Source organism: Drosophila bipectinata, chromosome 2R (assembly GCF_030179905.1).
Source record: "Drosophila bipectinata strain 14024-0381.07 chromosome 2R, DbipHiC1v2, whole genome shotgun sequence".
Taxonomy (NCBI): Eukaryota; Metazoa; Arthropoda; class Insecta; order Diptera; family Drosophilidae; genus Drosophila; species Drosophila bipectinata.
The window spans coordinates 18070235-18083381 of record NC_091737.1 but is presented as its reverse complement, the minus strand read 5'-3'; the positions used below and the strand labels follow the sequence as shown (position 1 = coordinate 18083381).

General features: G+C 45.2%; 1 protein-coding gene across 1 annotated transcript; it reads left to right on the top strand.

The window, feature by feature from the left end:
- Positions 1-11769: 11769 nt before the first annotated feature.
- PpD5 (Protein phosphatase D5) lies at positions 11770-13147 on the top strand. The gene has a single exon (XM_017241028.3). The coding sequence runs from the start codon at positions 11866-11868 to the stop codon at positions 12928-12930; it is 1065 nt and encodes a 354-aa protein (XP_017096517.1). The 5' UTR covers positions 11770-11865; the 3' UTR covers positions 12931-13147.

Genomic DNA, 13147 nt, shown 5'->3' with positions numbered 1-13147 from the left:
GAGTGCGTGAGTGTGTGTCATGTGCGACACTTTGTAACATATTTTTTCTCATTTGTTTTCACGCGCATCTGTCCGCGTGTGAGTGTTGCCTCTTTTTCGGCGTCACTCGTCAGTGTCCCTCGTCCTGCTCCTCGTCCCTGCTCCCCTCACCACCCACATTCGAGTCTCTTTCTTGTTTGTGTTGGTGCTCTATATTGTTTTTGTCACGCAACCCATACACTCATACCCACTTGCCCCGCAGCCCGCGCGTATCAATCAGTTAAAAATATTTTACGCTGCCAAAGGTCCTCCCGAAAGGAGGAGGTCACCACCCCACAAGCCCTCCCCTTCCACACCCTTTCTGGCAGCGGTGGGGAGCCATTGTTGTTGTAATTTTTATGGCTACATTTATAACATTTATTTTGTATTTTTACGAGCTGAATTGTCTTTTGTTGCTTTATTATTATGTCTCACTTCGGCTTTTTATTCATGCCACTTCGGTTTCATGCCACAAAAAGAGACAAAAAGGAAACCTGGCCAAACTGTAGCCGAAAACCAAATTGCCAGGCCGGGTAATGACATTTTAAGTGTCCCCCGGAGGAGGCGAGGAGTGTACTTTGAATAGGGAAACCATGGGATGGGTTCCATAAAAGTTTTTAAAAACCTTATTTTTTCGAAGGTTCCCCCAGAAAATTTGACAAAAAATTTGAAAAATAATTTGTTTCCAGATTTGGATGCCGATTTATGGAGAATCGATCCACAAATCGTTTAAAGTATTCCGCTCAAGAATCGGATAACAATTGGTAGAGATATGGCCATCGCTGGGGACCATAGGTTGCCTCCCATGCATTTTTCAAAATTTCCAAGGGGGTCCCCCAGAAAATTTGACAAAAAATTTGAAAAATAATTTGTTTCCAGATTTGGATGCCGATTTATGGAGAATCGATCCACAAATCGTTTAAAGTATTCCGCTCAAGAATCGGATAACAATTGGTAGAGATATGGCCATCGCTGGGGACCATAGGTTGCCTCCCATGCATTTTTCAAAATTTCAAAGGGGGTCCTCTAGAAAATTTGACAAAAAATGTGAAAAATAATTTGTTTCTAGATTTTGATGCAGATTTGTGGAGAATCGATCCACAAATCGTTTAAGGTATTCCGCTTAAGAATCGGATAACAATTGGTAGAGACATGGCCAACGCTGGGGACCATAGGTTGCCTCCCATGCATTTTTCAAAATTTCAAAGGGGGTTCTCCAGAAAATTTGACAAAAAATTTGAAGAATAATTTGTTTCTAGATTTTGATGCAGATTTGTGGAGAATCGATCCACAAATCGTTTAGGGTATTCCGCTCAAGAATCGGATAACAATTGGTAGAGATATGGCCAACGCTGGGGACCATAGGTTGCCTCCCATGCATTTTTCAAAATTTAAAAGGGGGTCCTCTAGAAAATTTGACAAAAAATCTGAAAAAAAATTTGTTTCCAGATTTTGATGCAGATTTATGGAGAATCGATCCACAAATCGTTTAAAGTATTCCGCTCAAAAATCGGATAACAATTGGTAGAGATATGGCCATCGCTGGGGATCGTAAGTTGATCCCCATGCATTATTCAAAATATCAAAGGGGGTCGTTCAGAAAATTTGACAAAAAATTTGAAAAATAATTTGTTTCTAGATTTTGATGCAGATTTATGGAGAATCGATCCACAAATCGTTTAAAGTATTCCGCTTAAGAGTCGGATAACTATTGGCAAAGATATGGCCATCGCTGGGGACCATATTTTGCTCCACATGCATTTTTCAAAATTTCAAAGGGGGTCCTCCAGAAAATTTGACAAAAAATTTGAAAAATATTTTCTTTCTAGATTTTGATGAAGATTCGCGGAGAATCGATCCACAAATTGTTTAAGGTATTCCGCTCAAAAATCGGATAACAATTGGTAGAGATATGGCCATCGCTGGGGATCATAAGTTGATCCCCATGCATTTTTCAAAATTTCAAAGGGGGTCGTTCAGAAAATTTGACAAAAAATTTGAAGAATAATTTGTTTCTAGATTTTGATGCAGATTTGTGGAGAATCGATCCACAAATCGTTTAGGGTATTCCGCTCAAGAATCGGATAACAATTGGTAGAGATATGGCCAACGCTGGGGACCATAGGTTGCCTCCCATGCATTTTTCAAAATTTAAAAGGGGCTCCTCTAGAAAATTTGACAAAAAATCTGAAAAAAAATTTGTTTCCAGATTTTGATGCAGATTTATGGAGAATCGATCCACAAATCGTTTAAAGTATTCCGCTCAAAAATCGGATAACAATTGGTAGAGATATGGCCATCGCTGGGGATCATAAGTTGATCCCCATGCATTATTCAAAATATCAAAGGGGGTCGTTCAGAAAATTTGACAAAAAATTTGAAAAATAATTTGTTTCTAGATTTTGATGCAGATTTATGGAGAATCGATCCACAAATCGTTTAAAGTATTCCGCTTAAGAGTCGGATAACTATTGGCAAAGATATGGCCATCGCTGGGGACCATATTTTGCTTCACATGCATTTTTCAAAATTTCAAAGGGAGTCCTCCAGAAAATTTGACAAAAAATTTGAAAAATATTTTCTTTCTAGATTTTGATGAAGATTCGCGGAGAATCGATCCAGAAATCGTTTAAGGTATTCCGCTCAAGAATCGGATAAAAATTGACAAATATATGGCCATTGTTGGAACCATATTGTCCTCCACAAGGTTGAGGTATTCATATCGATAGGAAGTAAGACTGTACTTCGGGGCATTTAATTCAAAGATGGGACATGAAATGAAAAATATAGTTTTAGTCCCTTTTTACTGCATTATTCATGCCCGCTTAGACAATAGTGGTCCAGTTCTTTGAGTTCCTGTCCCAATGACGGGCTCTTCCATTTTCACACTCCGGGGGCACTTTAGAAAATGAACCAAGCCCAGTAAAAATGCCAAACAAAGCAAGTATTTTATAATAACTTTTTAACAATGGAATGCTTTGTTTTCGCTTTGATTAAAATACTTTTTTCCCCACTTAAGTATGGTATATACCATATATACGTATATTGTGCATAGATAAAATGGAAGGAGCGGAGGACGAGCGTAGTTATAAAACAAATTATGCATTATTAAAAACACAAGGGGGGATGGGACTGCCGGGGCTTCCCGGGAATGGGATGTAATGCCATGGCAGCAGCATAGGCATCCACAGTCGGAAGAAATAGAGAAGCTGACAATGAAGCCGCAAAAACTTGGCACAGCACAGCCAGCACAGAAAGCAAGGAAAAGAATATATTCTATATATAAGACAAAAAAGGAACACAAGGACGGAATGTTAAATTTTATAAATAGAGCACGGAGCGATGCTACGGGGGAAGGGCTGGAGGGAAAGATTGAAGTGCCAGCAAATTTATGGAATACGAACATTTCCTATTTTGCTCTTCCATTTTTTGCTTTTTGTTGATTTACTTTTGCTCTGCGCAAATTGAATCAAATGCAATGGGAAAGGAAGCCTGAAAGGAGCAGGCTGCAGGAACGAGGCTGTCAAGGATTTGGTTGCCGGAGTTGAAAGGCAAACGAAGTATTGTTCCAGCGACAATTTGTCGTCTAGTTGGCTGCTGCCAAGGCTAAAGATGGATCTGAACCTGACAGGCGCAAAATATTGTACTATATCTATATGCTATGGGTAAACACAAGGAGCTTTCTTGGGTTGAGTCCAAATCCAAATCCAGAAACTTCATCAAGCCAAGCTAACAAAAAGAGTCAGCTGAAAAAGGTGTGATAATAGCTGTATTTATTAGCTTTATCCACCAAAGTACTGAGAGCCTTAATTTAAATTATCCTTTATTTATAAGCTGCCTACTTTCCATTCAAAATTTCACCAGAATAAAGCCTGGCAATTCCCAAACAAACACGGGCTCTTCCTTTTGAATTTCCACACCGTGTTGTTGGCCAAAACAAAAACCTGTAACCGGTATGTGCGGTATTTAAATGTTAATTCTCGCTTAGTATTGCACACGGCGTATACGTAATATCGTGCCAACTGATTTTTAGTCGAGGTCCTGTCCTGTCCGTCCTGCACACACACACACACACCCTCGCATAAACACACTGCTGACTGACCACATTTTGAAGCGAGTTGATTTTACAGTTCATTCAGCGTGTTGACCGAAATTGGCGTGGTTTTAATGCCCCGCCCCCTCCAGTTTAAATAGCCCCCTGCCCCGGTTGATGTGAAATAAGTTGTAGTTTCTATTTTCCGTATTTTTTTTCCGTTCTTCTTCATTTGGCAATTTCCAACCGGGTCCGGGTCCAGAGCTCGAAACAATGTGCGGACTATTAGCCAAAATGTTAAATGACACGATTTGTGGGAGGGAGTTTAGTTTTGGGGCTTTGTTAGTGGATGATTGGGGTTTTAACTGGTTGTGTGGACCGCTTTCAGTGCTTAGCTGGTGAATAAAGCATGCAGTACAGTTGTGCTCGGAAAACGAGGCAATTAACTTTAAAGGATAACAGCATTGGCACACATTTCCCATTTCCCAGGCCACACGGCTGGCGTCCGACCCAATCAGATCAGAAATCCGGCAGGAATTCCTTTCCAATCCTTCGCCCAGAAATTAAATAGAATTTATCATTGAGCTGCCCCGTCGAAAAATAAGCAGCTGGTGTTGCAGTTGCAGCAGGACCTGCTGCCGGCTGCAGGATATCGCCAGCAGCCATGGCAAATGGATTATTAAATTTTCATGCTTCAGCTTGGCTGATAATCCGGCAAAACAAACGAATATTGAAGTGCAACTGCCAGGAGCAGTCTGAGTGAAATAGAAAATAGAAAGATTCCGGCTCCAGTGAAGGGTCCCCAGCCAATCTTGCACTTTCTGCACATGTCTCGAGGGACAACGGATTTTCTGTTCATAATGATCTCTATCTGTGTGTCACTTTGTGCCTGCACTGGGAGAAAGCTTAAGGTCCTGGCACTGTACAAGTATCTGAAAATGGGTACTTTTCGCACAGTGCTGTTGGGCTTTCGGGGCGACAATCCTTGCAGGATTGCAACTCATTTGAGCCCAGCTCACGGGGCATGTTGCCAAGGTTCTGGTGTAAATTTCAATTTGACTGCCATGGCGAGACTCGCCACATAAATCATACTTAGTGTCCTGGCTGGTGGCGGCGGTCTTGCTGCTGCTGTTGCTGTTGCTGCTACTGCTATTGCTATTTATCCTTTATCCTTGCTCATTTGTTGGCAACTGTTTTTGGGCTTTTGCATTGTGCATGTACAGTGTGCATTACTCGTTTAGTCACGCGCCAAAGTCAAAGTTTTCCCATTTCCCATTTTCCATTTCCCCCTCTTTGAATTATGCAACCAAGTCGAGGTGTTGCTCCGATCCTGGGCACGGTGTAGCGTTTTATCCTCATCTTTGCCGCTAAAGGATGATTGATGATGATGGCAATTGCTGTGTCCCGGCAAAGAGTACACAAAGATAGCTTAATTGCTTTCGAGCAGAACTCGAACCAAATCGCTGCAGGTTATGGACCTGCAATTGTCATATTCTCCGTATCACTGACCCCTGCCCTGACCTTTCCCCCCTTTCTTCCAGAGAGTGTCCTGTAAGCTGGGGTGTTGACCATGACCATTAAGCGCAGCCATATGATGTTGCCAGGGCAATTGGCCATTAGCCAGGAGCCATCCCATCTTTATTTGGTGGCAATTAAAGGAGCAGAGTGCCATAGCTAGGGATAGAAAGGTCATATCCAGCTTATGAGGCGTAAACAGGGCATTACTTGGTTACTTATATGTGGTTTTGCGTTTAATATAAGTCTTGTTTCTAAAGGGAGTTCTTAAAAATGTCTTCTTTAAAAACCACCTGTCTAAGGATTTCTATTCCAGGCATCTTTTCGGTCAAAATACCCAAGAAGAGCCTTAGAAGAGGACACGTGCTAGGACTTTAGTCGGGCGGGACACAGCTATTCCTGGCGCTTAGCTCTCTTATCTCTCACACTCTTTCCTACTCTTCGCCGGGAAATTAAGTGAGTGAGACAATAGAAAAGGAGCTTATATAATGTATGTGTTCGAGGAGTATTTTTCTTCCAGGACTCGGTTTTTTCGCGCCGCTAGCAGGACAGCTGGCTGCTGTTATTAGGGCTACTTAAGCGGTGCCATGTTTGTGGCCCTCCACTTCACACTTTCTCCTCCGGCGGAATAGTGAGTTATACTAGCGTTTTTAGCCAACGTTTAGACGCTTTTAATAGCCTCCGAGGGGCCCGAACACACTAGAGGACGCAGACCACGTGCTTGTTGTCAGAAGGACCTCCTCCTCCGAGAGCGTCTTAATTTCATTGTTTGTCTCTCTTTCTCTCTGGGGAGATTCTATTTTATTATTTCTTTCTTCTCGGTGCTCTGGTTTTTTGTTCTCCACGGCTCGGGCATTTCTTTAATTATCCAATTACGGAATGCAAAAACAACGAGCAGAGAGTCCAAGGAGCTCTCCTTTCGGACTATCCTCTCGGACTTTTATGAGCTTATTTAGTCCAGTTATTTGCGCCACTTGCACCTCAAGTGTTTTCAATTTCTTGGGTGGATATCCTCCGCCTGGCTCTGCCTGTCCTTCTCGCTCATTATCGGCTAACGGTACGCTAAGCTACTTTCGATAACTGTTAAGTCCGGGGCAGGAGCATCGTGGAAATCTTTCAGAGCCCTGGTTTTCAGGCTAATCAAAATCGAATTAGTTTTGTAAAATCATCATCGTGAGGGTCCTGGTGGTTGAGTTGGGGGACTGGTCGGACTGGAGGGCGGGATAACTGGTGTCCTGACAGCTCGTTAAATCCTTACGCCAGAGCCCAGCAGATCCGGCCAGACGAGAATTTAATGCCGTAAATTGACTGCGTGAAATGAGGTTAATGCTCAATAATGCATGCGAGTAAATGCAGAAAGCCGCCTCAACTCTCCTCGCACTGCTTCTGCTTCGTTTTCCGACTCTGACTCCGGTTGCAGGTCCCTCCTCCACCATCCTTCTGCCTGCCACTCCACCATCCTCGTCCTTCGAGTCATGCCGTATCGCAGTGGCCTCTCTGATCCTGTGCTGTTGTTGTTTTCGTTCTTGTTCTCGGGTTATCGATGCATTGACACAAATGTTTTCCCAGCCCATATACACACCAGGACGTACACGGATAAGCCCATACATACAAACACAAGGATGAAATGTAAAAAATCTCTGGCGCTGAGGATTTTTGCACCAATAACTTTTGCTTTATGACGACAAGCACAGTGGGTCAAAAGCAGAGGGTTCATTATAAAATTAGGGTTATACATGCTCTTCAGGTCTAGTTTATCCTTTGAGCTAGTGATCTAAAAAGGATATACTTATAAGGAAGTCCTTTTAGTGTTTTCCTCCCACTGTCACTGCAGCAATCGGAAAGCTGTAAGGTAAGCCAGAGAGAAAATCATTAATAAAGCTGCTTAAAATTGCATTAACACTGCAAATTTATCCTTGCGCGCAGGATGCGTGTGTGTGTCCTTGCCAGACCGTTATAGATTGAACTCGATTCGACCGAGAGAGAGATTTAAAAGTCGGTAAGTTAAACAATTTGTAGGGCCGGAGTGATCGGAGGACGAGAAGAACGCACATACTAGCCCCTGCCCGCAGGCATGCATTAGCCAAGGACATAATGTCCTGCAAATTGTAGACATTTTTCAATTTAATGAGGTGCTTTACTCTAAATTTTTCACATACAACCAAAGAAAGAGACGGGAAAAGGCAGAGAGAAAGAGACCAACACTCGAACAGGCTGAGTTCTAAGTGCATCATTGAAACGCCAGTGTCCTGTCCGCCAGTCCGTCTGCCAAGGCCATTAAAATGGTAAATTGTGGCCTGGAAATTGCATCATTCTTTTGGCCAAGACAGAGACAGAGTGAGAGAGAGAGAGAGTAAGAAAGAGAGAGGGAGATACTTGGCCCGCAGCCTGGTAAAGCAAACGAACTAACTAACGCTGTACATTACTCATACGCCGCGTGCCCAATGACTGCAAGTGGATTGCGGGCAGGACATCATTATCCGCCCGCTTATGGCCCTGCAGTCGAAAAAACATCCTTGTGCATGCTCATCCTGATTTCCAGCCTTAGCCAGAGGCGTCTTATCCACAGGCTCGTCACCGTGAAGTGACTGGCACTCGGTGTCTTTCGTTTCGTTTCTGGCAGCGAGAAGAGGATATCGCACGGCGGAGTCCTGTGCCTTTGCATGTGTCAGTCGACTGCTAAATGTCAGCCACACCGAGCGAGACAGCCCGAAAGTAGGCAATCCTTTTTGTGGGCCATCTGAAGTAGATCCTCGCTTGATTGGAAAAGCATAATGATGTTGATTCAAGCTCTATTCCATGTAAGGTATACCTTATGTAATTTACTATTCCATGTTTCCTATATGTAATTATTTTCTTTGTTTTCTTATTTAAGGAGCACTCACTGTACTCTCCGGCAGCAGGCGTGAAGTGAGCTGAAAAGTGATGCAGAAAACGGGAGGACCAGAGAATGTATGGGCCCGATAGCTACGTCTATGTCTTACTGAATCCCTGTGGAATTTATTTTTCCAGCTATTTTCAGTGATTTACTGTTCACACACGCCACACTACTGCCTCTCCTGCCTCGCTTCGGTCTCGCTTTCTGAGCTCATCTTTCAGCTCACATTCTCCACTCAAAAAACAAACTTGAAGCGTGTCCCACACCACTCGACAAAGTGTTAATGAGCACCCAACAGACACACACACACACCCCACATACACACTACTCACTCACTGCAGACACTTCAATATATTGCGCCCTGGTTGCTTTCATTATACGTGTTATTTTCGCAGCCGTGCCACAGTGCGTATGCGTAATTTTTGTCACTTATGTAGTTTGCAGTTTGGCAACGAAAACCCGCACTACCCCTGTCTCCCCTCCTGTTAAGTGTTTGCTGCAGATTTTAATTTCGGCCACTTGATGTCTGCACCCCGTCTCCAGGGAGCCTCCTGGAAAAAATAAAGCGAGGAATTAAATTAAAATTTTAATTAAAACAGGCTCCTGTCCCCGGAATAAAGCAGCCACGATCTTGTCGCTGCTTGAGAGCCAGCTCAACGCTTCGGGCCATTTAATGAGTGGCCAAGTGTGGCTTTTGGCCATCTCTGGGGCTGTCAGCGAGCCGTCGGTATGTGGCTCGAATGACAACTTGACGGGCTCTCGTTCGGACCTTCAATGAGAGAGGAGGATGGCAAAGGAAAAGTTTACCTTACTTTTAAACTTTCTATTAATGGAACGGTAACAGTACCTTTTTGGCCAGCTTATGGGCCATTTTTGAATAAAATTGTATTGCGGTTTTCGGGCCTCAGCTGGAGAGTCTTTCTGCCTCATTCTGAGCCATCATCTTCATGGCCAGCAGCTAATGACCCTGGAAAATGGCCAAAACAAACGATAACGATAACTGAAGCCAAGGCCCGACCCGAACGGCAGGGGTCCTGGGCTCTAGTTGGTAAGTAACGAGGATTATGACCGGCTTCCAGCCATTTTCAACGTCATAAATAATATTTCAATAAATTTATATTTGCCCCGACTGCCCCCGTTGAGCGCTTAATTGTGTTAAGATGACAACACGGCTGCCCAGCTTTGGCCTGCCCTGGCCTGGTCAGTTCCCAGTCTATATTGTGGCTGCAACTGGGAAATCATGTTGCACGTTTCATTAAGATTAAGTCCCTCTGACAGGGCAGCGTTCTGTTGCACCTTAACAATTCCGGACAGGCAACAGCTGGGGAGTTTATGTGGGGTGGGGGATCGAGGAAAAAGTAATAATTGAATTGATTTCTTTCATTCATTCTTCGCTTTGTTTCCATCTCCTCGGGCCACTCGATGCGCTTAGCAGGATTTCACCTTCGCCCTCGCTCCCGGCTCGTCCTGGCATCGTCCTTTGTTTTCGCTTGCCAATTTTTGCTGGCCAGCGAAATGAAAATGGAAAATTGAATATTTCCGGCGACACAATGGGATGACCGCAACAAAAGCAGAAAAGCAGCATAGTACCAAAGCAGAATAGCTGACCTAACCACACAACCTCTCCCCTTTTCCAAAATCAAGCGTGACCTCTGCTGCTTTTGGTGCGATTTTTGCTTTTTTCATACTTTTTGTGACTTGGAAACTGCACAGCTGAGGTAAAAAAAAGAGCCAAGAAGGTCGTCCGATGCTCCGAGAATATGGCAGCGGGCGGAAACGGAAATAAGACAAGCGCCTTCAGATGCCCGAAAGCTGTTCGGGGTTGCGTCCCCAAGGACTCAATAGAGTGCCGTGCCGAGTGCCTTTCAATGGGTATTGGAAATATGATTTCTCTAAAAAATAAACCCAGTATTAAAATCAGAGTATATAAAACTGTGAAATCCTTTTTTTCATTAAAACTGTAAAGGACATGCATGTAGTTGTCTGTGTAAAATGAATCAAGTATCTATTCCGCGTAGAAAAAAAGTAGAATGAAGAGGATTATCCCACTTTGGCCACAATTTAATTACATTTGCCGCACTAGGGACTCTCCGCAGCTCCTCCCCAAGCTCCAAGCCCCAAAGCCCTGTAATAGAACCGCCAGGGCATTGAATTAAACTGACATTAAAATAGATCCCAAATGGGAGCAGAGAAAAAAATGCAAACAAAGTGGAAAGCAGGCGGTTGACGGGTAGGTGGATGTGGGCAGGCGTACACAGGCTACAAGGGGGGCCACAGGGGGCTGGAGGCTACAGGATGCATTAAATCCACCACAGAAAACAATGCACAAATCCTATTTGAGCGCCGCTTGCAATTAAATACATTCAGGGGCAGATGGGTTTGGGGGCTCGAAAGTTGCCAGTGGTTTTGGTCGCCAGACCGAGTGCTAGAACACACATGAGTCCTGTCCTGTAGTCTCTCCGTAGAGCCACTAAAGCCGGAAGTACACAAATCGCATAAAACCCAAAACCGGGCAGGCGACACAAGACGGAGCCGGGCTTAAAAAAAAAACTAAAAAATAAAAAAAGGAGTGACATAAAAAGTAAACAGCGTCGACACTGATTCAAAAATGTATTCAAAATGAGCGCCGAAAAGTGGGACGGAAAGGATTTCTTTTTTTTCGCAACTGAGGGGAGGGTGGGAAGGATATAAAGCCCTGGATGTCCCTGAATGGGGTCCATAAAACGCTCCAACCTCTCTCTCCCCGTCGCTCTCTTTTAAGCCGCATTACAAGTGCAGGAAGCTCTCGGAATCGGGATTACGAGTGGCCAAAATGCAGCTGGGTCCACCATTTGTGACCAAAACCGAAAGGGGCGAGGGTGGGTGTGGGGTGGGTTGGTGTTGGGGCCGGGGTTCAAGGGTCAACAGCGAGTAAACAAGCGACTTTGCGGCGCTTTTTCCCTGTTATCGAGCGCGTCCATTTGAATGCTTTTTTGTTTTTCGCTGAAATTTATGCCAAGTGTCTGATGCTTGAAATGGTCAAGGGGTCAGGGGGTCAAAAAGGGCTAAGAGCGAGGCGAACTTTCACGGATTCTAGTAAAAGAAATGTGAGAAGCAAATGGAGGATGAAGACTTGAGCCATTCAATTGGGAACTGAAGTGAACTGTTTACTTTTAAGCGGAAAAAGATCAAAGTAGTTGGTTTTAGGACTTGAACCTGCTAGCAGTAGCGGTCCTCAATGAAAAATCAATGATATTATACTATCCACCCATGATTTCTATACCCAGATTCGTCCAGGAATATCCTGGCATATGACACTTCCAGCTTATTCAAATAGAAAAGTCTATTAAAACAGTCTATTAGAACAGTAGGCATACACTCGAAATTAATACACTTCTAAAAACAAAAGTGAAAAAAAATTAATTTTATATAAGGATATAGTATGTCCCGTCGCTCGACTTCCGTTTCGTATGGCAGGGAGTCCACCAGACTCCGGGATGAGAAGGAGGAGAAGCAGCGCATAGCCCACCTGGAGGGGATCATCAACCAGCTGAAGAGCTTGGCTTTGAGTGGTCGCCGGGTGGGGAGCCTCTCGGAGGCCACCCTCATCTTCATATGCAGTTCGGCGAGAGCTCTTTTTCTGGCGCAGCCGATGCTGTTAGAGCTGCGGGCGCCGGTTAAGATATGTGGCGACCTGCACGGCCAGTTCCGGGACCTGTTGAGGATCTTCCAGCAGTGCGGCTTTCCGCCCACGGCCAACTACCTGTTCCTGGGTGACTATGTGGACCGGGGCGAGAATTCGATAGAGACCCTGACTCTGTTGCTGGCTTACAAGCTGCGCTACCCAGAGACCTTCTTCCTGCTGCGCGGCAACCACGAGTCCGCGGACGTCAACCGGGTCTACGGGTTCTTCGATGAGTGCAAGCGCCGCTACACCGTCAGGCTGTGGAGGGCCTTTGTCGACTGTTACGACTGCATGCCGGTGGCGGCCATCGTGGCGGATCGCATCTTCTGCGTGCATGGCGGTCTGAGTCCGGACCTGAAGAACCTGGACGACATCAGGGGCATCCAGCGACCTACCGATGTGCCCAGCGACGGCCTGCTCTGCGACCTGCTCTGGTCGGATCCGGACGAGAACGTCGGGGCTTGGGCGGCGAATGATCGGGGCGTCAGCTTCACCTTCGGACCCATGATCGTGGAGGGCTTCCTGTTGCAGTACAACTTCAACCTGATCGTCCGCGCCCACCAGGTGGTGGAGGATGGCTACGAGTTCTTCGCGGACCGCCAGCTGGTGACCATTTTCTCGGCGCCCAACTACTGCAACATTTTTGACAATAGCGCGGCGGTCCTGGTGGTGGATCCGAACCTGGTCTGCCACTTTGTCATCATCCGGCCGCGTCCCGCGGTGCGCGGTGTCGCCTATGAGACGGACAGCGGTGCTGGGGCCACACCGCCGCCCACATCGTCCACGCCGCCCCCCACGGCCCGGGAGCGGAAGGTGTTCTGAGAGGAAGTGTGTTGTCCTTGATGTCTTGTGCGAGTGTGAAGTATAGAATGTATTTGAATAAAGCTGATAATCTCCTTAGAGACAAGCAGTGCTGTGATCATTGCCTTCAATTGTGGCCTAATCGAAGGACAATTGAAGGTCGCAGGAGTCAAGCAGCCCCTGGGGGAGGAGCTGGGGCTAAAATGTGTAATAAATCTTCATTTAAATTTAATTAAAA